The 25,270-nt window shown below is 46.9% G+C and overlaps 2 protein-coding genes across 3 annotated transcripts; both read right to left on the bottom strand.

Annotated features, from left to right (window-relative positions):
• Nucleotides 1-1,352: 1,352 nt before the first annotated feature.
• On the bottom strand, nt 1,353-11,219 carry C1H18orf54 (chromosome 1 C18orf54 homolog). Its single transcript, XM_075262369.1, has 8 exons — nt 11,106-11,219; nt 7,878-8,150; nt 6,054-6,749; nt 5,832-5,973; nt 4,676-4,790; nt 2,997-3,128; nt 2,704-2,777; nt 1,353-1,538 (listed from the first exon to the last, which is right to left on the bottom strand). Exons 2-8 carry the CDS (start codon nt 8,116-8,118, stop codon nt 1,448-1,450), a joined length of 1,491 nt encoding a protein of 496 aa, XP_075118470.1. The 5' UTR covers nt 8,119-8,150; nt 11,106-11,219; the 3' UTR covers nt 1,353-1,447.
• Nucleotides 11,220-16,420: 5,201 nt separating this feature from the next.
• STARD6 (StAR related lipid transfer domain containing 6) lies at nt 16,421-23,883 on the bottom strand. Of its 2 annotated transcripts, none has more exons than XM_075262368.1 (7): nt 23,827-23,883; nt 22,444-22,534; nt 20,487-20,536; nt 19,994-20,120; nt 18,209-18,326; nt 17,643-17,736; nt 16,421-16,773 (listed from the first exon to the last, which is right to left on the bottom strand). In XM_075262368.1, the coding sequence occupies exons 2-7, from the start codon at nt 22,531-22,533 to the stop codon at nt 16,623-16,625; spliced, it is 630 nt and encodes a 209-aa protein (XP_075118469.1). In that variant the 5' UTR covers nt 22,534; nt 23,827-23,883; the 3' UTR covers nt 16,421-16,622. The 2 variants fall into 2 exon arrangements, with proteins under 2 accessions (XP_075118469.1, XP_075118468.1); XM_075262367.1 differs by having other exon boundaries at nt 23,791-23,881.
• Between the last annotated feature and the right edge of the window lie 1,387 nt (nt 23,884-25,270).

Below are 25,270 nucleotides of genomic sequence, written 5' to 3'. Positions count from 1 at the left end.
AATGCATTTTTTCTTCAAATCCACCCCATTCTGAATTTTTTTCCTGCTTCCCAGTACATTATATAGAATAATTAATGGTGGCATCATGAAGAAAAAATTGTCCCGCAAAAATTAAGACCTCATATGACTCTGGGAGCGGAGAAATAAAAAAGTTATGGGGTTTAGAAGGAGGGGAGTCAAAAACGAAAAACGAAAATCAAAAAATGCCATCGGCGGGAAGGGGTTAAGAAAGGCTATTCGTCTCCTACCTTTCCTTTTCTTCTCCGCACCACCGTTCGCCTAAAATCCCGTTTTTTCTTTGTATGTAAATGAGTTCTCCCGCAGCACTGGGGGCGTCCCCAATGCTGCCAGAGAGCTCTCCAGCGCCGCCTCCATCTTCTTCTGCAGCAAGGTTTTCATTGCATCTTCTTCCAGTGGTGGCTTGTAACTTCTAGGTCTCAGGCAGCGCCGCACCTCCCATGAGGCGACCTGAAGTGACCGCTTCAGGCGGAACTATGCCAGGGCCCCGGGGAGGGCGGCGTTTTTGCTGACCTAAGCCAGTCCAGAACAAGCGGTGGATTGGGGAGGCCGCTGGAGCAGCGCTGCTCCAGCGGCCGCCCCTCACGCTCAGGCAGAGAGCAGGTCCTCTCCCTGCCTGCTCTCTACCTGCTAAAGAAAGACGCTCGCTCCGCTCGGCCCCGCCCCCTCCGTTCAGCCCTGCCCCCTTCCGGTTGGCTCCGCCCCTCCTCCGGGGGGGGGGGGGGCGGCTTTCTGATGTCTGCCTCAGGCGGCAGAAACTCATGATTCACCCCTGGTCTCAGGCAAGCCAATTGTGCATGCTCGCGGCCACAAGAAAAATGGCTACTTACATATTATTGGAAGAGGCCATTTTCGCGTGGCTGGCGGGCATGTGCAATCAGCTTGTCCTAGGTTCGAGGCCTAGAAGTTACAAGCCGCCACCAGAAGAAGACACGGTGAAGACCTCGCAGCAGAAGAAGATGGAGGCGGCACTGGAGAGTTCTCTGGCAGCATTGGCGACATCCCCAATGCTGTTTGAGCGCTGGGGCCCGCCCCCAGTGCTGCGAGAGAGCTCATTTACATACCGAGAAAAACTGGGATTTTAGGTGAACGGCGGCGCGGAGAAGGAAACGAAAGGCAGGAAACGAATAGCCTTTCTTAAGGCTATTCCGACGTGTTAGAAAAAAAAGTGATTGAATGACAGGATCCCTTTAAGGCTGGAGGCCCACACTGCTGTTTTCCATTTCATCAGAAAACTAATAATCAGGTGTAATAGATGTTTTATACATTGAAAAACAAAAAACTGCAAATATGGAGTCCAATACAATAGATAAATATACAGAACACAGGGATGATATGTGGGGGATCCAGTATAAAAATACACATGTATACAACATGAAATCATTAAATATTATAATAATAAAGTAACACTCGTTGGTTGAGGTCGCAGCTACGTCTGGAGCTCCAGCTTATTGTCTTCGGTTTTCTTCTGGTTACAGTCACCTACAAGCTCCTTCAGTCGGGACAAATGGTGCAGAGCCCTGGTGGGGAAATAACGAAACAGAGCAGAATTATAGTGAACGTCCTGCTAAATACCATCAGAGGCGTCAGGCGGCGTCTTAAGTGGTATGTAGCATCTTATTTATTTCCATTGTTCATATAGCATATAATATTACCGGGACTCCACTGATTCCAAGAATGGGGCTCTAGGTTTCCAGTGGCATGTCAAGTATGTGCTCTGCTGGTTCCATAATTCTCTATAGGAGCGATGCAAATACAGATATCTCTGGTGTTCCATAAAGAACATATAGCGGGGTGCACACTTGGCCTGTCCTTCCATCAAAACGAGACAGCCAGGACTGGCGGGAAGACCCTTACCCATCACGAATATCTTGCCTCTACTATTGATAGGGGATAACTGAAGAACTTGGTCCAACCCCTTTAATGCCCTATGCTCGTAGATGATAAATAGATCAACCCCTTTAAAGGGATTCTACCATTAAACCCTTTTTTTGTGGATAAGATGTCGGAGTAGTCTTTAGAAAGGCTATTTGTCTCTTACCTTTAGACGTGGTCTCCGCTGCGCCGTTCCTTAGAAATACTGTTTTTTACCAGTATGCAAATGAGTTCTCTCGCAGCAATGGAGGCGGGCCCCAGTGCTCAAACAGCAATGGGGGCGTCCCCACCGCTGCCAGAGAAGTGTCTCCAAGCGCCGCCTCCTTCTTCGTCCGCAGCGTCATCTTCAATGTCTTCTTCAGGCACAGGCTCGTAACTTCTAGGCCTTGGGCAGAGCAGACTGTGCAGGCCACGGGAAAATGGCCGCTTGCACAGTATTGTTAGCGGCCATTTTCCCGTGGCCTGTGCGCCTGCGCAGTCTGCTCTGCTAGACGTTACGAGCCTGCGCTGGAAGAAGACATTGAAGATAACACGGCGGACGAAAAAGGAGGCGGCGCTTGGAGACACTTCTCTGGCAGCAGTGAGGACGCCCCCATCTCTTTTTGAGCGCTGGGGCCCGCCCCCATCGCTGCGGGAGAACTCATTTGCGTACCGGTAAAAACCGGTATTTCTAAGGAACGGCGCGGCGGAGATCACATCTAAAGGTAAGAGACGAATAGCCTTTCTAAAGGCTACTCCGACGTCTTAGCCACAAAAAAAAGGTTTTAATGGTAGAATCCCTTTAAGGCTCTCTAAGGAACCGGAACTTACTTTTGTAGCGACTTGTTCACTGGAAAAATCTCTTGGTCCGCCTTCTGAATTTCAGATTCTGCTTCTGTCGAAATCTGGGAAGGTAAGAAAAATCTGTGTAATAACGATTGGAGTCAATAAAGCGTTTCATTAGCGCAGTTTTATGATTTTATGTCCGATTTTATGACTTGTAAGATAATTGTAAGTCTATATCCTCGTTCCTTTTTAGAGACAAGAACACCTGGCCAGCTTTGAAGTTATTCCCTATTGATAGGATGGGTTAGTACATCGTGATTGGTAAGACTGACACTCACTTTCTGGAATTCCTTCAGATGCGCGGAGCCGGTGTCCTGCTTGAAGTTCTGCTGGAACGCTTGCAGGTTGAAGAGTATGTGCTTCAGCGCCTCTACGGGACCGTGGTGATTCCCTCCGGAAAAAGGGTTACCCTGGAAATTAGAAGCAAAATACAGACAGGATCCATTTTGTCGTTAGACGTGTCATCAGAAAATAATGGGGGTTTAATTCTTCTGCAGCGCCCCCACAGGGGAAATGAAGCATTACACAGTATACATTAAAGGGGTTATTTAACATTCTAACATTTTGCGCTGAAATCCACTTTACTTCCCTACTGCTAGCTAAAATCTGTACACTGCTTTTGTATAGTGGTGTACAGGCTCGCTGAGTTGCTGGTGGGGAAGGGGGGGGGGGGGTTCACGTCAAACAATTTTTGAGCATTTCATAAGGTAGAAAGGTGATCTATAAGAAAGGATTCTCCGCTTTCACATGACACCAAGATGACAGTTCTACCTGAATTATTTCCACCAGTTATAAACGCAGTCAGGATTGGGATATGTATCCGCAGCTGCTCCCAATCCCCTCTGTGTGATACAGGTAGAACAGAGAACTTGGTGTTATATAAAAAATTTCACCCTCCACAGGACACCAGACACTGCTCTAGGTTTTAAAGGGATCCTATGATTAAAATGCTATTTTTTTGTCCCTAACACGTCGGAATAGCCTTAAGAAAGCCTATTCTTCTCTTATCTTTAGACGTCTTCTCCGCGCCGCAGTTCAGTAGAAATCCGTGTTTTCATCGGTATGCAAATGAGTTCTCTCGCAGCACTGGGGGCGGACCTCAGCGCTCAAACAGCACTGGGGTATCCCCAATGCTGCGAGAGAACTCTCCAGCAACGCCTCCATCTTCTTCAGGACCGGCCTCTCCCTGTGTCTTCTTCCGTCCTGGGTTTCAATCTTCTAGGTCTCTAGAATGCGCATGCCCGGCCCACAAGAAAATGGCCGCTTACACCAGCTTACTGTGTAAGAGGCCATTTTTCTTGTTGGCGCGGGCATGCGCAGTTGGCTCTGCCCGAGGCCTAGAAGATTGAAACTCAGGACGGAAGAAGACGCAGGGAGATACATATACATTAGTGAGACAAATTCTGCCACAAAATCGGAAGTTATCTGAAAGTTTATCTGAGTGTAATACATGGCAATGCCAAGTCCTCCAGAGTGAGGCGCTCTTTGCACTCACACCCTCCTCTGTCTATAGGATGGACGTCATTTCTGACTGCTGTATGTTCTAATCACGTTGATGGATATTTATGAAGACTGACGTACGCCATGCCAGTCGTGGCACCGGTGGAATGTGCAGATATAAATGTCGGGAGCCGCTTGCTCTTTGGTGTATTCAGCGAGAGGTGTGACTATAATGTGAATGGCTGACATGTTTCTACATTTTTTGCATAGAAAATATTCAGCACCAGCAACTTCCTCCAAGATTGACGGAAGGGCCACAAGACTGTCAAAACCAGAAGACAACCACAATGGGAGGTATAGAGATGTAGCAGAGTTGCACTGGTTGCACTGCTGAAGTGTGATATCAACAAAAACCAATGAGAGATCATTGAAAAAAATATTTTTTATAGGTTTTTGTTGTCTCAGGTTACCTCTGTATAATGGCTGAAATAGATTTTTTTTACCACACGTAACTTACCGTCTTCTCCTGCTGCACACAGTCTTTAAAGAAATCTTCCATGAGATTAGCTTTAAGGGCCTCGATCCCTTGGTTTTCCTCCTCCTCCTCACACAGGACATGGACAGGAGACTTGCTGAAAATAATAGAGAAGTCATTGGCTACTCCGAGCGTCTTCAAAAATTGCTGACGGGGCAGATGTACTCTGGACGGGTCTACAATCTGACACTGACGGTCGCTGGGTGGGGGAGGATTGACATTACGGGTGGATTGGCCGAATCTAACAATGTCAGTAAGCCTTGCGGATGTGCTAATGAACATGGCGGCCTCCTGACTCTCCCCGATGGCAGGGCAAATAAGAATCCGATTACCAAGTATAGCGCTGTGTAGTGGCTGTGCTTGGTATTGCATCTCAGCCCATTCACTTGAATGAGACTGAGCTGTGAACAAGCCATGTGACCAATGAACGTGGCGTCATATGGCCTGTAACACAGAGTTGGTGCTCAGGGAATGATACCGCACATTACAAAGAGCTGATGTGTCAGACCCCCGCTGACCTTCAATTGATGATCCATCCCAAATATAGTTCATCAATTAAAGGGATCCTATCATTAAAATCACATTTTGCTCAATCACATGTAGGAATACCTTTAAGAAAGACTATTCTTCTCCTACCTTTAGATGTCTTCTCCGCGCCGCCGTTCAGTACAAATCCCGGTTTTCGTTATTATGCAAATGAATTCTCTCGCAGCACTGGGGGCGTCTCCAATGCTGCGAGAGAAATTTGCATACTGACAAGAACCGGGATTGTAGGCGAGCGGCGACACAGAGAAGACGACGAAAGGCTATTCCGATGTGGTACCTAGAAAAAAAATTGTGTCTGACCGAGAGGATCCCTTTAAGGCTATTCCTACGTGTGATTTTAATGATAGAATCCCTTTAATAAGTCCTGGTAATCTCCTTTAATTCACCTGCTGCAGTGGAACCTTCCCATGATAACAAATCTCCAAAGGTATTATGGCAGGGGGTGTTGGTAGACCTTGGAGATACCCAGACCACAGTATGTAAGGATTGCCCAACCCCCATTCGCCCAAACCCCATGAAGGCGCAGGTTGTTGTCCGGGTACGGGGCGCTCCAACACGCCATTAGCAGGTAGTGGCCGTTCTAATATCTTACTATGTATAAGGGACCTTTTCCCAGGACCGCTCGGCCTCCAGGACGTCTTCAGTTCGGGGGCTTTGGTCATTACGTAGACGCTGCGGTGACAAGTCTTTGTGTGCGCGGTCACCGGTTTCTTCTGACTTCTGCTCGGGATGATCTATGAGAAACGAAGAAAACAAACCATGAGAGGAAGGAGGAAACATCATCTGCCAGGAAGAACAATGGGGTGATGCTTACATTTCACCGCTCTATGTAAATCCCCCATCATATCCAAATCAGAGCGGGCAATACGCTTTCTAGCGTCCACATATTTGGTAGAATTAACCATTTTGTAGCCTCGCTGGTCATAATGTGGTATCTGTAAATGGTTCAATGACCCCAGTGATGCGGAGCCGGAGGGGTAATGGGGGATTTTGGTGATGGCACCATCCCTATGAAGAGTCCTGCAGCTGTCTATATCATCCACGAGTCTGTGGTCCCTTAACCAGACCGGATACGTGACATCGGGGATACTGGTGATACCAGACACCCCCAGGTCAGACTTGTGACTGGTCATCCAGCGGGGGTAACTCTTATATAAGGGGGAGGCCACATCGTTATAAGGTCTGGGGTCGTTTTCTGTTTCTCGTAATAAATGGTCCACATGACTTTTTTCTTTCTGCCTCTGAAGATCCCGGGTGCGGAGTCTGTGGTCTCGGAGGTCCAGGGCGGAGGTGTCCCTCCCTCTTAGTGATGAAGGGGTTAAGGGGGTCATCACATGGGGAGAATATCCATATAGTTTGGTCAGGTTTTTCCGACGTTTCCGCTCAGAAGCTTGGGTGAAGGGCAGAGATCCGTCAGAAGGGAAGCCCAGGAGATCGTCCGTGGTCAGGCTCAGCAAGTCAGGGTCACGGGCCACGTATCTGCTCCGGGTCAGGGGTGATCTGTGCCGACCTGCAAACAGGAGAACACTACGGTCAGCTTAAAGGGCATTTCCACCAATACCTGGACCTACATCCTTTTATTGCCCTCTTGGAAATTGGGTTGTCCAAAAATCTTTTACATGTCATCATGGCCGCAGTGTATAGACGCTACAAAGAGCGCCTCACTCTGGTGGACCGACTGCATTGTGGTGCACAAACTTGAATGCATGCTGTTCAAGGTCTATGGGGGTCTGGGACATACAGGATACCTTAGGATAGGTCATCAATGGGTGGGGGACCCATACTGATCAGCTAGTTTAAAGGGATCCTGTCATTGGATACCCTTTTTTTGTGACTAACACATAGGAATAGCATTAAGAAAGACTATTCTTCTCCTACCTTTAGATGTCTTCTCCGCGCCGCTGTTCGGCATAAATCCCGGTCTTCTTCAGTATGCAAATGAATTCTCTTGCAGCACTGGGGGCGGTCCTCAGAGCTCAAACAGCACTGGGGGCGTCCTCAATGCTGTGAGAGAACTTTCCAGCGCCGCCTCCATCTTCTTCAGGAATGGCCTCTTCACACATCTTCTTCCGTCCTGGGTTTCACAATCTTCTAGGCCTCGGGCAGAGCCGACTTCGCATGCCCGGGCCACAAGAAAATGGCCACTTACGCAGTCAGCTGGTGTAAGCGACCATTTTTTTGTGGCCCGGGCATGTGCAGTCGGCTCTGCCCGAGGCCTAGAAGACTGTGAAACCCAGGACAGCAGAAGACACATGGAGAGAGGGCGTTCCAGAAGAAGATGGAGGTGTCGCTGGAGAGTTCTCTCGCAGCATTGGGGACGCCCCCAGTGCTGTTTGAGCTCTGAGGACCGCCCCCAGTGCTGCGAGAGAACTCATTTGCATACAGACCCAAAACCAGGATTTCTACCGAACGGCGGCCCGGAGAAAACATCTAAAGGTAGGAGAAGAATAATCTTTCTTAAGGCTATTCCTATGTGTTAGGGACAAAAAAATTGAGTTTTAATGATAGGATCCCTTTAAAAGGGGCAAAGATCAAAACTACTAGTGTCTCCTCCTTTCTCTGGATGCCACCCGGCGTCAGATATAACAAAGATACACCATCTTCCAGTGTCCAAAGTATTCCTCATTACAAGACGTACCTCTTCTGGTCGGAGACTTAAGCACGGTGGATGGGCGGATGGTGATCTTCCCGGTGCTAGACGCCTCATAGTCCCCAATGTAATCCTCCAGGGCTTTAGATGCAGAGTCGTATAGTCTGTCCTTGTACTCTATAGAGGCTGCAGGCCGGCCGCCATCTTTACGACCGCTGATCCCCAGACTGCAGCTGGCCAGGAGCGACGAGATGGAGATGGAGGAATCCGGAGAACTGGATCTAGCCATTCCCTCATATCAGTGTCCGGGATATAATGTGACTGGAAAATAATGTTATACGTCAGAAACCTGATAGTCAATCAATGCCCCACGTGCAAGTCTATGGGGGAACAATCAGTGGCCCTTACCCCCAATCCTTGTTATGTTAGATGTTCAGTGTGTCTTGCTATATGGTATATATAAATATAAATATATGGCGCCTCTGTAGGACCTATGTGGTAAGGTGTCTGATGGATAGAGCAAGATAAAACGGGTTATTGGTCACCCCAGAGTATAATAATTGTTCAGTGTCCACTATGGAACCATAATACTGTGTGCAGGGGCCACTATGGGGGATAATATTGTGTGCAAGGGGCCACTATGGGGGACAATATTGTGTGCAAGGGGCCACTATGGGGCATAATACTGTGTGCAGCGACCACTATGGGGCATAATACTGTGTGCAGGAGCCACTATGGGGGATAATACTGTGTGCAGGGGCCACTATGGGGGATAATACTGTGTGCAGGGGCCACTATGGGGTATAATACTGTGTGCAGGGGCCACTATGGGGTATAATACTGTGTGCAGGGGCCACTATGGGGGATAATACTGTGTGCAGGGGCCACTATGGGGGATAATACTGTGTGCAGGGGCCACTATGGGGCATAATACTGTGTGCAGGGGCCACTATGGGTCATAATACTGTGTGCAGGGGCCACTATGGGGGATAATATTGTGTGCAAGGGGGCACTATGGGGGATATTACTGTGTGCAGGGGCCACTATGGGGCATAATACTGTGTGCAGGGGCCACTATGGGGGATAATACTGTGTGCAGGGGCCACTATGGGGGATAATACTGTGTGCAGGGGCCACTATGGGGCATAATACTGTGTGCAGGGGCCACTATGGGGTATAATACTGTGTGCAGGGGCCACTATGGGGCATAATACTGTGTGCAGGGGCCACTATGGGGTATAATACTGTGTGCAGGGGCCACTATGGGGCATAATACTGTGTGCAGGGGCCACTATGGGGTATAATACTGTGTGCAGGGGCCACTATGGAGCATAATACTGTGTGCAGGGGCCACTATGGGGTATAATACTGTGTGCAGGGGACACTATGGGACATAATACTGTGTGCAGGGGCCACTATGGGGGATAATACTGTGTGCAGGGGCCACTATGGGGCATAATACTGTGTGCAGGGGCCACTATGGGGCATAATACTGTGTGCAGGGGCCACTATGGGGTATAATACTGTGTGCATGGGCCACTATGGGGGATAATACTGTGTGCAGGGGCCACTATGGGGTATAATACTGTGTGCAGGGGCCACTATGGGGGATAATATTGTGTGCAGGGGCCACTATGGGGCATAATACTGTGTGCAGGGGTCACTATGGGGCATAATACTGAGTGCAGGGGCCGCTATGGGGTATAATACTGTGTGCAGGGGCCACTATGGGCCATAATACTGTGTGCAGAGGTCACTATGGGGTATAATATTGTGTGCAGGGACCACTATGGGGTATAATACTGTGTGCAGGGGCCACTATGGGGGATAATACTGTGTGCAGAGGTCACTATGGGGTATAATACTGTGTGCAGGGGCCACTATGGGCCATAATACTGTGTGCAGAGGTCACTATGGGGTATAATACTGTGTGCAGGGGCCACTATGGGGGATAATACTGTGTGCAGGGGCCACTATGGGGGATAATACTGTGTGCAGGGGCCACTATGGGGTATAATACTGTGTGCAGGAGCCACTATGGGGCATAATACTGTGTGCAGGGGCCACTATGGGGCATAATACTGTGTGCAGGGGCCACTATGGGGGATAATACTGTGTGCAGGGGCCACTATGGGGGATAATACTGTATACAGGGGCCACTATGGGGCATAATACTGTGTGCAGGGGCCACTATGGAGCATAATACTGTGTGCAGGGGCCACTATGGGGCATAATACTGTGTGCAGGGGCCACTATGGGGCATAATACTGTGTGCAGGGGCCACTATGGAGCATAATACTGTGTGCAGGGGCCACTATGGGGGATAATACTGTGTGCAGGGGCCACTATGGGGCATAATACTGTGTGCAGGGGCCACTATGGGGGATAATACTGTGTGCAGGGGCCACTATGGGGGATAATACTGTGTGCAGGGGCCACATAATACTGTGTGCAGGGGCCACTATGGGGATAATACTGTGTGCTGGGGCCACTATGGGGCATAATACTGTGTGCAGGGGCCACTATGGGGCATAATACTGTGTGCAGGGGCCACTATGGGGCATAACACTGTGTGCAGGGGCCACTATGGGACATAAGAGAGCGTGCAGAAATTGGGGTCTGGGGTCTGTCAGTCTAGGTCTTCAGCGTCGGTCAGGGGGGGCGCCATTCGTAGTTACGCCACTGCCAGGATCACAACTCTCAGAGATCCTGGCAGTTTAACCCCTTAGATGACACGGTCAATAGCGACCCCGGCATCTAGGTGATCACATAATGCGAAGCCTTGCGGCCGATGTGTTATGTGTCATGGCAGCTGACACAATGGCGCTAATATCTGACATGTCTGTTCATCGATGAAAAAATAAATAAATTAATAAAACTTCAAAAAACTAATAAAAAATCGATTAAAAAGTTGAATGAACCTAAATATGATATCCATGGGGGGAAAAAACCTGAGCCAATGATGACTAGATTCGCACAGTGAAAACTATCCCTACAAAGTTCAGGCCCTTAGTGAAACAATGCGATAATCTCAGCTGTGAGCTGCTGACCAATCACGGGACAGGAACAAAGCCATCAGCCAATTAAAACGTACTATTAAACAGCCAGCCAATCAGCACACAACAACGGGCGTCCAATCAGAGCGAAACATCAATGACGGAAAGGCCGGCAACCAATCAGAGGCGGCGGCTCAGATAAAGCAGCCTATCAGAGGAGAGCAGAGTAACGCTTCTGAAAGTTCCTTCAGTGTCCTGTCAGTTGGCCCCGGCCCGTTACCTGTGCTAATCCCCGGTAGTCGGTGCGGACTCGTTACCGGCCTCCTCGTCACTCTCCTGCTGTCCCCGGGGCAGCACCGGACTCTCCATCCTCCGTGTCCCGCCCTAAACCATAGAGGCGCCGCTATAGCCCGCGCCTAACGCCTCGTGGTCACTGCGCCCCCTAGCAACGCTGTGCTGCTCCGCCTGCTAGACCGCACGTGACCGGCGGAGGGATATGAGAAAATCTAGTCCCGGGGGGGGGAGTGTAATGGATGGGGGGCGTCATTATGTGATGTGTGAGATAGCCAGCTGTATCTAAGCCGATAGTGTGATACCGTCTGCTCAGCCGCTGTATCTAAGCCTATAGTGTGATACCGTCTGCTCAGCCGCTGTATCTAAGCCTATAGTGTGATACTGTCTGCTGAGCCGCTGTATCTAAGCCTATAGTGTGATACTGTCTGCTGAGCCGCTGTATCTAAGCCGATAGTGTGATACCGTCTGCTCAGCCGCTGTATCTAAGCCTATAGTGTGATACCGTCTGCTCAGCCGCTGTATCTAAGCCTATAGTGTGATACTGTCTGCTGAGCCACTGTATCTAAGCCTATAGTGTGATACTGTCTGCTGAGCCGCTGTATCTAAGCCTATAGTGTGATACTGCCTTCTCAGCCGCTGTATCTAAGCCTATAGTGTGATACTGTCTGCTGAGCCGCTGTATCTAAGCCTATAGTGTGATACTGCCTTCTCAGCCGCTGTATCTAAGCCTATAGTGTGATACTGTCTGCTGAGCCGCTGTATCTAAGCCTATAGTGTGATACTGCCTTCTCAGCCGCTGTATCTAAGCCTATAGTGTGATACTGTCTGCTGAGCCGCTGTATCTAAGCCTATAGTGTGATACTGTCTGCTGAGCCGCTGTATCTAAGCCTATAGTGTGATACTGCCTTCTCAGCCGCTGTATCTAAGCCTATAGTGTGATACTGTCTGCTGAGCCGCTGTATCTAAGCCTATAGTGTGATACTGCCTTCTCAGCCGCTGTATCTAAGCCTATAGTGTGATACTGTCTGCTGAGCCGCTGTATCTAAGCCTATAGTGTGATACTGCCTTCTCAGCCGCTGTATCTAAGCCTATAGTGTGATACTGTCTGCTGAGCCGCTGTATCTAAGCCTATAGTGTGATACTGTCTGCTGAGCCGCTGTATCTAAGCCTATAGTGTGATACTGCCTTCTCAGCCGCTGTATCTAAGCCTATAGTGTGATACTGTCTGCTGAGCCGCTGTATCTAAGCCTATAGTGTGATACTGCCTTCTCAGCCGCTGTATCTAAGCCTATAGTGTGATACTGTCTGCTGAGCCGCTGTATCTAAGCCTATACTGTCTGCTGAGCCGCTGTATCTAAGCCTATAGTGTGATACTGCCTTCTCAGCCGCTGTATCTAAGCCTATAGTGTGATACTGTCTGCTGAGCCGCTGTATCTAAGCCTATAGTGTGATACTGCCTTCTCAGCCGCTGTATCTAAGCCTATAGTGTGATACTGTCTGCTGAGCCGCTGTATCTAAGCCTATAGTGTGATACTGCCTTCTCAGCCGCTGTATCTAAGCCTATAGTGTGATACTGTCTGCTGAGCCGCTGTATCTAAGCCTATAGTGTGATACTGTCTGCTGAGCCGCTGTATCTAAGCCTATAGTGTGATACTGCCTTCTTAGCCGCTGTATCTAAGCCTATAGTGTGATACTGCCTTCTCAGCCGCTGTATCTAAGCCTATAGTGTGATACTGTGTGCTGAGCCGCTGTATCTAAGCCTATAGTGTGATACTGTCTGCTGAGCCGCTGTATCTAAGCCTATAGTGTGATACTGCCTTCTCAGCCGCTGTATCTAAGCCTATAGTGTGATACTGTCTGCTGAGCCGCTGTATCTAAGCCTATAGTGTGATACTGCCTTCTCAGCCGCTGTATCTAAGCCTATAGTGTGATACTGTCTGCTGAGCCGCTGTATCTAAGCCTATAGTGTGATACTGCCTTCTCAGCCGCTGTATCTAAGCCTATAGTGTGATACTGTCTGCTGAGCCGCTGTATCTAAGCCTATAGTGTGATACTGTCTGCTGAGCCGCTGTATCTAAGCCTATAGTGTGATACTGCCTTCTCAGCCGCTGTATCTAAGCCTATAGTGTGATACTGTCTGCTGAGCCGCTGTATCTAAGCCTATAGTGTGATACTGCCTTCTCAGCCGCTGTATCTAAGCCTATAGTGTGATACTGCCTTCTCAGCCGCTGTATCTAAGCCTATAGTGTGATACTGTCTGCTGAGCCGCTGTATCTAAGCCTATAGTGTGATACTGCCTTCTCAGCCGCTGTATCTAAGCCTATAGTGTGATACTGTCTGCTGAGCCGCTGTATCTAAGCCTATAGTGTGATACTGTCTGCTGAGCCGCTGTATCTAAGCCTATAGTGTGATACTGCCTTCTCAGCCGCTGTATCTAAGCCTATAGTGTGATACTGCCTTCTCAGCCGCTGTATCTAAGCCTATAGTGTGATACTGTCTGCTGAGCCGCTGTATCTAAGCCTATAGTGTGATACTGCCTTCTCAGCCGCTGTATCTAAGCCTATAGTGTGATACTGTCTGCTGAGACGCTGTATCTAAGCCTATAGTGTGATACTGTCTGCTAAGCCGCTGTATCTAAGCCCATAGTGTGATACTGTCTTCTCAGCGCGGACGAAGTTGCGGGTAATGCTAGTAAGACATAAGAGGCAGTTCACACTACTGTTTGCGGAGTCCATTGCTCTTATCCATCATAGGAAGAGCAGAATAGACATTAATGGCGCCTCTTCTGTCTGCGGCCAGTAATATAAACACCACAATGGCCGCTTTTTTCAGTGACGGATGAGACCAAGGGACAATATGGGACACTAAGTCATCCGAAGGTCTTTATGCATTGGGGATTCGATGTCTTGTTGTAAAGCTCACACTAAAAATAAAGTTTTATACTCGCTTACCGGCCGTTCTCCTCAGTCCAGTGCAGTTTGTCACAGGATCCCACCTTGGCGTACCTGAAGGACTGTGCAGGTGCCGGAGCTCCAGAGGTGTCCCATCAGACTCATTACACTCTTCTCTAGATAAATATAAAGGTTCTTATTCCATTCAGGCATGGCTGGCTTTACAACAGGGAGATGTGGGCCACCCCCAGGCTATAAGGACCAGTGACCCTGTAGGCTCTGCTGTAGGTTATGTGTGATCTCTGCCCCCTACCTGCAGTCTCTGCTGGGGTTATCTCTCCCCATTGATGCTGCCTATGCAAGCTCTGCCCCTTCCTTATAGACCCTTCTGTAGGCTCTGTCTTCACTGATACTGCATGTGATCTCTGCCCCCTCCCTGTGCTGCAGGTTCTCTCTCCTCACTGATACTGCATGTGATCTCTGCCCCCTCCCTGCAGACTCTGCTGCAGGTTCTCTCTCTCCTCGCTGATGCCTGTGTGATCTCTGCCCCCTCCCTGTGCTGTAGGTTATCTCCTCTCTGATGATGCCTGTGTGATCTGTGCCCCTGTCTGCAGACTCTGCTGTAGGTTCTCTCTCTTCTCTCTGATGCCTGTATAATCTCTGCCCCCTCCCTGTGCACTAGGTTATCTCCTCTCTGATGATGCCTGTGTGATCTCTGCCCCGTCTGCAGACTCTGCTGTAGGTTCTCTCTCTCCTCGCTGATGCCTGTATGATCTCTGCCCCCTCCCTGTGCTGTAGGTTCTCTCCTCTCTGATGATGCCTGTATGATCTCTGCCCCCTGTCTGCAGACTCTGCTGCAGGTTCTCTTTCTCCTCGCTGATGCCTGTGTGATCTCTGCCCCCTCTCTGCAGACCTTACTTGAGTTCTCTCTCCACTGATGGGGTTTGTGTGATCTCTGCCCCCTCCCTGTAGACTCTGTTGGTTCTCTCCTCGCTGATGCTTCTTGTGTAATCTCTGCTCCCTCCCTGTAGACTCTACTGTGGTTTCTCTCCTCTCCACTGATCACAGCTCCCTCTATGTTACAATTGCAGCTCCAATAAAGTTACTGGGATGGGGGTGCAGTACAGGATATAACCTGTGGCTATTTGTGGTGCTGTCTGCTGTCATTATAAGGTGGTCCCTGCCGTGGATCCAGTATATGGTGCTGACTCGGCTCTGGACAGCTGTACCTTGTCATTTTAAGGTGCAGTATGGTCTCCTAAATGCAGCCCTAACCCGCCTGGTGAGATGTGGACACAAGGGGCGCTTCCTCGTACTAATAGCCATAGGAGGTGGCCTGGACAGACCAGGGAGAACTTTCTTTGTAACCGCTCCATTCTAGTGTCTGTCCTTCTGCTGTTACACATTACACCGTCCATATGTAATACTGCTGCCATCTGCTGGTGAAAAGCGAATGTTACATGGAGGATATCCATCTGTCTATTATGAAAGCGATTATCCGGTTTCTAACATTGACAGCCTATCCTCAGACAGGGGCTACTCTGGGTACTCTGACCCGTCTGTGATTTGACACCTTTATATCGGAGCCATCAGGGACACTTCCACAATATTTATAGGCCTGGGGTTCAGTTTCTCATACATAGATTCCCTCCACCTGACCATAAACACAAGGAATAAAATTCTATCCTTCTGCAGCCACCACTAGGAGGCGCTCACTGTATACAGATTCAAATAGCCCCTTTTGATGTCTACTGGTGCGGTACAAACACATGTGCAGCCAGTTCCCCCTAGTGGCGGCTGTAAATTAAAGTTAATTTTTTTTGGGGGGGGGGGTCCCCCTAGGCCAGGGGTGCCCAATTTGTCGATCGTGAAGGAAGTATGGATCAATCACGTGACACAGGCAGAAGTGTTCATTGCAGGTGCGGTCTGCTGTGTGGGCGGTGCCGCAGCCCCGCCTACTTTCCGTGTCAGACTGGAGAGCGGGGAGCACGTCATGCCCTGGAGCTGCTGCTGCTACGGGACAGCTCTGGGGGATGACGCGCTCCCCTCTCTCCAGGCGGCCGTGGGCAGGAGCCTTCCAGGCTGTGGGTCTGTGCTGCGGGCACCGGCATTACTGGCAGTGGTGTCGGCAGTGCCATGTGAGCTCTGAGCCAATCAGAATGTCTGCATCAGAACAGGCCCCGCCCCTTAGACTTGTTAAGCCCTGCCCAGTCTTGTTAGACTTGTGGGCCACGCACACGCAGCAGACCCAAGCCCCGCCCACACAGTAGACTAGAGAACCCAGATGTGTATTTACGTAGGTCATTGAGGTATTTGGTGATCTGGAGTTACACAAGTTTTTAATGAAGGTGATCAGAATATGTCAGTAGTGCAGCCTCAGGCCTTCGGTCTGTAACTTTAAGCCCTCGGGATAGAAAGAAGATATTCAGAAACGGATGTCACATTATCAATGCACGTGAATAATGGAATCGCAGTGCGCGGTCCTCCATGGTTTTTGCTACATTTGCCAATATTCGGGGCGGAGGTGACAGGTAGGATGAGGAAGAGGGCCGAGGTGACGGGTGTAAAGAATATTATTCGCTATTAATAACGTTTTTCTTTCTATAGGTTCGTCAATTGTGTAAAAGTTTTTTTATCCCTTCTTGCACGTCACGGATGAGGCTGACCACGTTGCTGGGTATAGCCGAATCCACCACGGAGCGCGGCAGTAAACCTCCGAGATTGGGCTGGATAAACGCCACCAGTCTGGAATGTGCCGGGTTCCTGGGGGGGGGGAATATAAATCAGTCAAAAAAAAATTCTCAAAAAGATCCAATGGGATTCTGAATATGAGAAAGGATAAAAAAAAAAAAAGGAAGGGGCGGAAGAAGGGAACGTGAGCAAGACGGAGACCTGGAGACCTTATGGAGAGGCGCTCTGTAGAAACGTCTCCGATTTCGGTGGGCATGAGATGGTCGTATATTACATGGTCGGCCATGTAATACTACCTTTCGCCTGTAGTGGCCACTGCAGAGCTAGCATCGGGAGCGATCAGCTGACCAACCCAAGGCTTCAAGGGACCGTTGCTGACTACAATAGTGATGGCTTACCCTTAGTATAGGCCATCACTATATCAATATTCTCTATAGACCAGGGGTAGGGATCGTACGGCTCTCCAGCTGTTGCAAAACTACAACTCCCAGCATGCATACTTGCTCTGCTGTTCTTGGAACTCCCATGGAAGTCAATGGAGCATGCTGGGAGTTGTAGTTTCACAGCAGCTGGAGAGCCGAAGGTTCCCTACCCCTGCTATAGGGGGTCAGAGTTAAAGTTTTCTGATACATAGCTCCAAACCCCCTGCTGCCTTTCAGTCTTAGAGGTCGATATGATAACATTTGGTCTGCCTGCAGCCACCACTAGGGGGAGCTCACTGAATAGGAATGAATTCAGATCCGATTGAACTATATCAATTAATCAATATGCAATGGCTCCCCCCAGTGGCATCAGAAAGAATGACATCACTTAAAGGGATTTTCCGGCTCCAAATCGAAATTCCTTACAGAATAGGTTATTAGTATGTGATCTATATCAATAATACCTCCGGTACCGGGTAGAAATCTTAGAGAAATCCTCCATTACTCCCATGTACTTACTCAGGTAATGGAGAACAGACGTATCCGCACGGATTATTATAGCCTCGGACATAAGAGCTGGTTATGGGGCATCTGTCATAGTCCACACTGACGGCTGCAAACAGGAATATTACACAGGGGTTAATGGCACTGTCCATACCTCCCTGATGTCAGATTACTACTATAAACACTACTGTCAGCCAATCAGATGTCTCCTCCTACTGCTCCCCATCCAATAAGACACACGCAGGAATTTGACGTCGATTGTGGCCCCTAAATAAGTGCAGAGTCCGCTTTGTTTACACCATGTTAATACAGAGCGCCGTTCTCAGTGTGGTGGCAGAACTGAGTCATTGCAGCTTGGTTGCCATTGAAGTGAATAGGAACTGATCTGCAGTACCTGTTTTAACCACTACAGAGAGAACGGCGCTATCAGATCAGATCAACAGCTGATCAGCGCAGGACCAGGGTGACCCATCCTTAGAATAGATCATGATAACTTTTTAGCCTTGAGTATCCCTTTAGTCTCCCATTGACCCCCACCCTAAATATACAATGCTTTACAGAACAAGACAGCAGATACTTACAGTTCGTGGTGACTACTCCACCATCATACCGACTGATATGAACGATATCCACAAATTCCCTGGCTGAGATAATCCCCATGCCATAGCTGTGCGTGATGCAGTGACAGATAACCGTGTCCTTTGCGAGGGAACATGAGATTTACATGTAAGCAGAGCAGTTTGTGTAAGGCCAGTGATATAATCATGAATATGGCGTCTTCTGTAAGGGCGTATAGTAGTGTATGGAGGGTTGAAGGTCATATATCATAAAAGTCTGCTGATCATATGTCTTAGCGCCACCACTAGAGGGAGCTCACTGCATACAGTGTTACTATACAGTTGAATGTATCGACAGTATGCAGAAAGCATAGAGGTGTCTGCAGGCAGGGATATTTGCAATATGTTAAAGGGATCCTATCACTGGATACCCTTTTTTTCTCGCTAACACGTAGGAATAGCCTTAAGAAAGGCTATTCTTCTCCTACCTTTAGATGTCTTCTCCGCGCCACCGTTCGGTGGAAATTCTGGTTTTCTTCAGTATGCAAATGAGTTCTCTCACAGCACTGGGGGCGGTCCTCAGCACTCAAACAGCACTGGGGGCGTCCCCAATGCTGCGAGAGAACTCTCCAGCGCCGCCTCCATCTTCTTCTGGAACGCACTCTCCCTGTGTCTTCTTCCTTCCTAGGTTTCAATCTTCCAGGCCTCGGGCAGAGCCGACTGTGCATGCCCGGGCCGCAAGAAAATGGCCGATTACACAGTAAGCTGTTATAAGCGGCCAGGAAGGAAGAAGACACAGGGAGAGGGCGTTCCAGAAGAAGATGGAGGTGGCCCTGGAGAGTTCTCTCGCAGCATTGGGGACGCCCCAGTACTGTTTGAGTGCTGAGGACCGCCCCCAGTGCTGTTTGAGTGCTGAGGACCGCCCCCAGTGCTGCAAGAGAACTCTTTTGCATACTGAAGAAAACTGGGATTTCTACCGAACGGCGGCGCGGAGAAGACATCTAAAGGTAGGAGAAGAATAGCCTTTCTTAAGGCTATTCCTACGTGTTAGTCAGAAAGAAAGGTTTTCGTGCTCTATGATACCGATCATCTCTGAAGAGGCTGCAGCATTCAGATGATACAGTGCCATACATTGCATAGTGGCTGTACTTGGTATTGCACCCCATTGTAAACAGCTCATGTGACTGATGAGTGTGACATTCCAGGCCTGTGAAGAGGAAGGTCAGAGGGGGTGTCGATGGCGTTCACAGGTCGGAGGAGGTGTCGGATAGCTTATAAGATTTAAAGGGGGCATGCCACGAAAAAGATTTGTCTTCTTCTAAGATAGGATAAAGGATAAATTACTGATCGGTGAGGGTCCAACCACTGAGACAGATATGTGCCACTCATTCATTTCAATGGGAGTGCCAGAGATAGCTGAGGCTATACTTTGGTTATCTTTTTCACTTCCATTGAAATGAATGGACTGGGGTTTCATCTGATCCCAAAAATCAGTAATTTATCCATCTATCCTATGGATAAATAATATTTGTGGTGTTAAACTTTTAAATCCCAAAAATCCCTTTAACATCTATATCTATGCAGAGCAGAGGATTTGGAGCTCTGTGTCAGAAAAATAGATCTATGACTACTGTGCATGTATAGAGGACTGGAAAAGCAAATGACATGCCAAATGGTGACGCCACCGCCATGTTTCCTTTATAACACTGGTATGTTTCATGTGGCCTCAAGCCCCTTCCCAGACTAGTGCTTTGGCACCATTGCTACCCCTACAGCCCCTCCATATTGCCACCTCAGTACACGCCTTACTTCATCAATCTCTTCTAGGATGGAGTAGGATTTCAGAGCGCTGTCCCACTTTGCTCTGTATTTGGCTTGATACATAAAGGGTATAACTTTCTCCGGGACCTCCTCAATTATTCCCTCTCCACGATATCTGAAAAATAGGATCATCCGATATAGAGAGACTGAAAAAATCTACATACTGTCTACAGCAGTAAGATAATTAAAGGATTATTTTATCTTATCAGATAGAACTTTTTCTTTGCAAAAATGTAAAAAAAAAAAAAAAAAATGCTTTTAGACGCTGCAGTTGTAGTGGGGTAAATATCCTATAGATCTGACATTCAGGACCCTAGGAAAGCTTGGGAACCAAACTTATCAACTGCTGAATGGAAATTTTTTTAGTAAGTAGGTGACAGAAGATGAACATTTGGGTGTGAAGTCTCTATGAGGATGCCAGGGATGCAGAGAAGGATTTCAGTCTCAGTAGGTTTCCTTGAACTACTACTTTTCTACTTACAGGTTTCCTGGATATTCTTTGGACGGTTTCCATGAGACAGTGATATCTTTCTGAAAGAAAGGGGCAAAAGATTTCTAGGTTATTAAGAAAGTGATACGTCATGGAATGGAAGAGGAAGATCAGATGAGTAGGCAAAAGGAAGAAATAAGGATGGAAAAGGGAAGAGGAGAAACTGTAAGGACAAGAAGGAAAATATAGAAGTAAAGGGAGGGATGAAAGGATAAGAAAAGGGAAAGTACAGAAGGAAAAGGCAAAAGAAGGAAAAGAAACATAAGATGGGAAAAAAAGAAATAAAGAAGATAGCACAGGGATAAGGAGATCATGGAAGAAGGAGAGGAGGAAAGAAGGGGAGGAGAAGAGAAAGGAAAAGGATAAGGAATAGAAATGAGAGAAGGATAGAAAAGAGAAGAGATGTCATATGAGGATAATAAAAAAAAAAAAAAGAACAAAGGGAAGGGAGAAAATAAATGTAAGATGGGGAGAAGGAGGAAAAGGAAATGGGACAAGGATAAGGAGATAATGGAAAAGGAGAGGAGGGAAGAAGGGGAGAAAGGACAAAAGGATAAGGAATGGAATAGATGGGATAGGATACAAGGACAAGGGAAGAGAATATAAATAACAGGAAAGAGAAGAATAAAGAACCAATAGAAGGATTGGAAAAAGGAGGGAAGGAAAGTAAATGGACAAAGGAATGGGGAAGGGAAGGAAACAACAGAAAGAAAAGGCAAGGAAAGTGAACAACTTAAGAATGAAAAAGGAGAGGAAGAGACAGAAGGAAGGGGATGGGAAGGATAAGAAAAGGGAAAGTACAGAAGGAAAAGGGAAGAGAAGGAAAAGAAACATAAGATGGGAAAAAAGAAATAAAGGAAATGGCACAGGGATAAGGAGATCATGGAAGAAGGAGAGGAGGAAAGAAGGGGAGGAGAAGAGAAAGGAAAAGGATAAGGAATAGAAATGACAGAAGGATAGAAAAGAGAAGAGATGTCATGTAAGAATAATAAAGAAAAGAACAAAGGGAAGGGAGAGGGAAGAGGAAGAAGTGAGAAGGACTAAGGAAAGAGAAGGAGAAGTATATCACAGAAAGATGGGATAGGGTATAAGGATAAGGGAAGAAAAGAACCAATAGAAGGATTGGAAAAGAGAGGGAAGGAAAGTAAAAGGACAAAGGAATGGGGAAGGGAAGGAAAAAAGACTAAAGAATGAGAAAGAAAGAGGAAGAGACAGACGGAAGGGGAAGGACGAAATGGAAGGAATGGAAAGGGAGGATAAGGAGAGAAAAGGGAATCAGCAGGGGGACAGGAATTGTTACGATTAGATGTAAGGCCACAATAAAGCAATAGCAAGACATTGGCTGATAACTGCGAGCAGTAGAGACAGTCATCTACAACTAGAACACCTCTGCCAGCCAAGACAGACCCCCAGACGCCTTCACCAGAGGAAATAAAGCCAAGGGCCAGAAATCCAGCCGGAAATATCAAAACAGAATCAAGAGGTAAAAGGGGAATCCAAGGCTCAGGCCAGAGGTCAGTAATAATGCAGGTATACACAGATGATACCAGAGCCAAACTAGTGAGCAAACTAAAATAGCCGGCACCTGGGTCAAAAAGGAGCGGTCTTATATAGGCCTCTGCAGCTGGGAACTGGGCAAGGCATGGAAGTATACAACCGAAAAGCTTCCTCAAGTTGTCACAGCCACCTTAAAGAAGTGGCAGCGGAAGAGACATTCCTAACAGGAATAGAGAAGAATAATATTGGTGGATGGGATTGTGTAGTGGAGAGGACGATGCAATGACAAAGGGAAGAAAGGAGAAAAACGTAAGAGAAGATGGAAATGTCAAGAAGAGACAAAAAATAAGGAAACGGACAAGAAAAGACGGGGAAAAAAAATACAAAAACATCAGAAGAGGATGAGGAGAACATGTTCAGTGCCCGTGTCCTGTATGATACAGATACTGACTGTAGATTTGGCCACTTTCCATCCAGACGTGTCCTGACTGTAGGCTAGAATCTTCTGCGCGACATCTTGGGCGATCTTCTTATAGTCCATCCTTACATAAAGCAATAATATAAAGAACTTTAGACTCTTTGGAACAACATTTGATTTTCTGTCTGTATTTGAGACATTAATATATTGTGTAATATATTTTAGGTTTTATCTCCTTTCTGTGACCTGCACGGCTTGGACATCTTCTATATTTGTCCGTTTTGATGGATGCACGAGCCCAATAGACATTGGATGGAAAACAGATCGTCGTCTGCGTTCTCGGTGCCATGGGGTTGGCTTTATTAGAGTTTGGCCCCAGGTAGCGAAGCGCAGCTAAAAGACCACAACAGAAAAAAACGCAGCAGAAAAGAATCGCGTTTTGTTCCGAACTTTCTCCCCTTTGCGTTCCATTCCGGACTATTATACCTATTCGGGAAAACGCCAGCATCCGTAGACATAATCCACATGCAGGGGTTTTTGAATATGCGGCTTTTCCACGGCGGGTTTTTTTTCTATGTGTGGATGGGATTAGCCAGAGTCTCACTCACTTTTCAGGCACTGTCAAACACAGCGGCAAAAACACAGCGTTTTCGTAACACGGGGCTTTAGCCTTACAGGGGGTCAGCCGACTCCTTTTATTAATGTCTGTAGGTCCTGCAAAAGGGGCCAGTAAAATAAAAATAAAAAAATCTGTACTCACCTCTCCCCGGTCCGAAAGTTTCCAGCGGTAGTTGCTATGTACAGGACGCTGGATGACATCATCAGCAACCGCTGCAGCCAATCAAAGGCCTCAGTGGTGACCTCTTCACAATTGGCACGGGACCGGCTGGTCTCACAAGACATCACCAAGAGACCTGTACGCAGCAGCCGCCCCTGGAAACAAAGGATCAGGGAGAGGTGAGTACAGGTTGTTAATTTGACTGTCCCCCTTTGCAGCACCTGTGGACATAAAAAAAAAAAAAAGAGTCGGATGACCCCTTTAATCAAAGAAGTTCTTTAATTCTTTATTCTTTCCGTTCTGGGCTTGCGAAGTTTATGGAAACAAGTGGCAGATTATTGGATGCCGGATTAGAAGAATTCCTGAACTTGCTTCTTAATGTCACTACCTGTACTGTGCTGACATTTACTGTCACCGATATCTTGTGTAGTCGCTGCTGCAGAACATTGCATCTGCAAACAGGACCCTTGGTGAGCCATCCATTTAGGAGGACAGCTCCTTTAAGAACATTTGGTTGGGGAATCCCTTCTCCTGTGAACACATTACACATAATAGATACTGTCTTGCCAGGCTGGAATTCCTTGGCATCAGCATTGTCTTACCCCGCTGTCAGGAAGCTGCAGCAGTGCCGGCCTCACCTCCTCCTCCTCTGTGGACTTTGAGCTTGCTCTTGGCTGCTTGTGACATAACCACACACTGCAAGGAACGTGCCAGGAAGTGCTGGAGAGCGGCCACATCTACTCCCTCCCTAGGTCATGTGACATATGAAGCTGACGACACCATCTTACCTGAGGGCAGAAATTCTCAACTGCAATGTGCTCAGTGAACGTTTTGCAGAGACCTAGAACATGTAACTAATGGATATAGGGGAACGTAATGGATGGATATGGTATATCCACGTAATACCTGTATAGTATACAAATTAATAATATGGTATATCCACGTAACACCTGTATAGTATACAAATTAATAATATGGTATATTCATGTAATAACTGTATAGTATACAAATTAATAATATGGTATATCCACGTAATACCTGTATAGTATACAAATTAATAATATGGTATATCCACGTAGGACCTGTATAGTATACAAATTAATAATATAGTATATCCACATAATACCTGTATAGTATACAAATTAATATGGTATATTCACGTAATAACTGTATAGTATACAAATTAATAATATGGTATATCCACGTAATACCTGTATAATATACTAATTAATATGGTATATTCACGTAATAACTGTATAGTATACAAATTAATAATATGGTATATCCACGTAATACCTGTATAATATACTAATTAATATGGTATGTTCACGTAATACCTGTATGGTATACAAATTAATAATATGATATATCCACATAATACCTGTATAGTATACAAATTAATAATATGGTATATCCACATAACACCTGTATAGTACACAAATTAATAATATGGTATATCCATGTAATACCTGTATAGTATACAAATTAATAATATGGTATATGCACGTAACACCTGTATACTATACAAATTAATAATATGGTATATCCACGTAATACCTGTATAGTATACAAATTAATAATATGGTATATGCACGTAACACCTGTATAGTATACAAATTAATAATATGGTATATCCACGTGATACCTGTATAGTATACAAATTAATAATATGGTATATCCATATAATACCTGTATAGTATACAAATTAATATGGTATATTCACGTAATACCTGTATGGTATACAAATTAATAATATGGTGTATCCACGTGATACCTGTACAGTATACAAATTAATATGGTATATTCACATAATACCTGTATAGTATACAAATTAATAATATGGTATATCCATATAATACCTGTATAGTATACAAATTAATAATAAGAAATCCTAATGACAAGGGTCGGGGGGTTCTCTTAATAAAGCTATTGCTATACAAGGTGGAGAAACTTGATCCTGAAAAAAAGGGACCCCCGACAGGTGATTGTTATCATTGACCTTCGAATAGGTCATCAATACCTGATCAGTGCAGGTCCAACACCCGAGACACATCATAGGCCACGTGACATCTTGTTCATTCA

Source organism: Leptodactylus fuscus, chromosome 1, assembly GCF_031893055.1.
Source record: "Leptodactylus fuscus isolate aLepFus1 chromosome 1, aLepFus1.hap2, whole genome shotgun sequence".
In the NCBI taxonomy this organism is placed as follows: domain Eukaryota; kingdom Metazoa; phylum Chordata; class Amphibia; order Anura; family Leptodactylidae; genus Leptodactylus; species Leptodactylus fuscus.
This window is presented reverse-complemented; position numbering and strand designations above follow the sequence as displayed.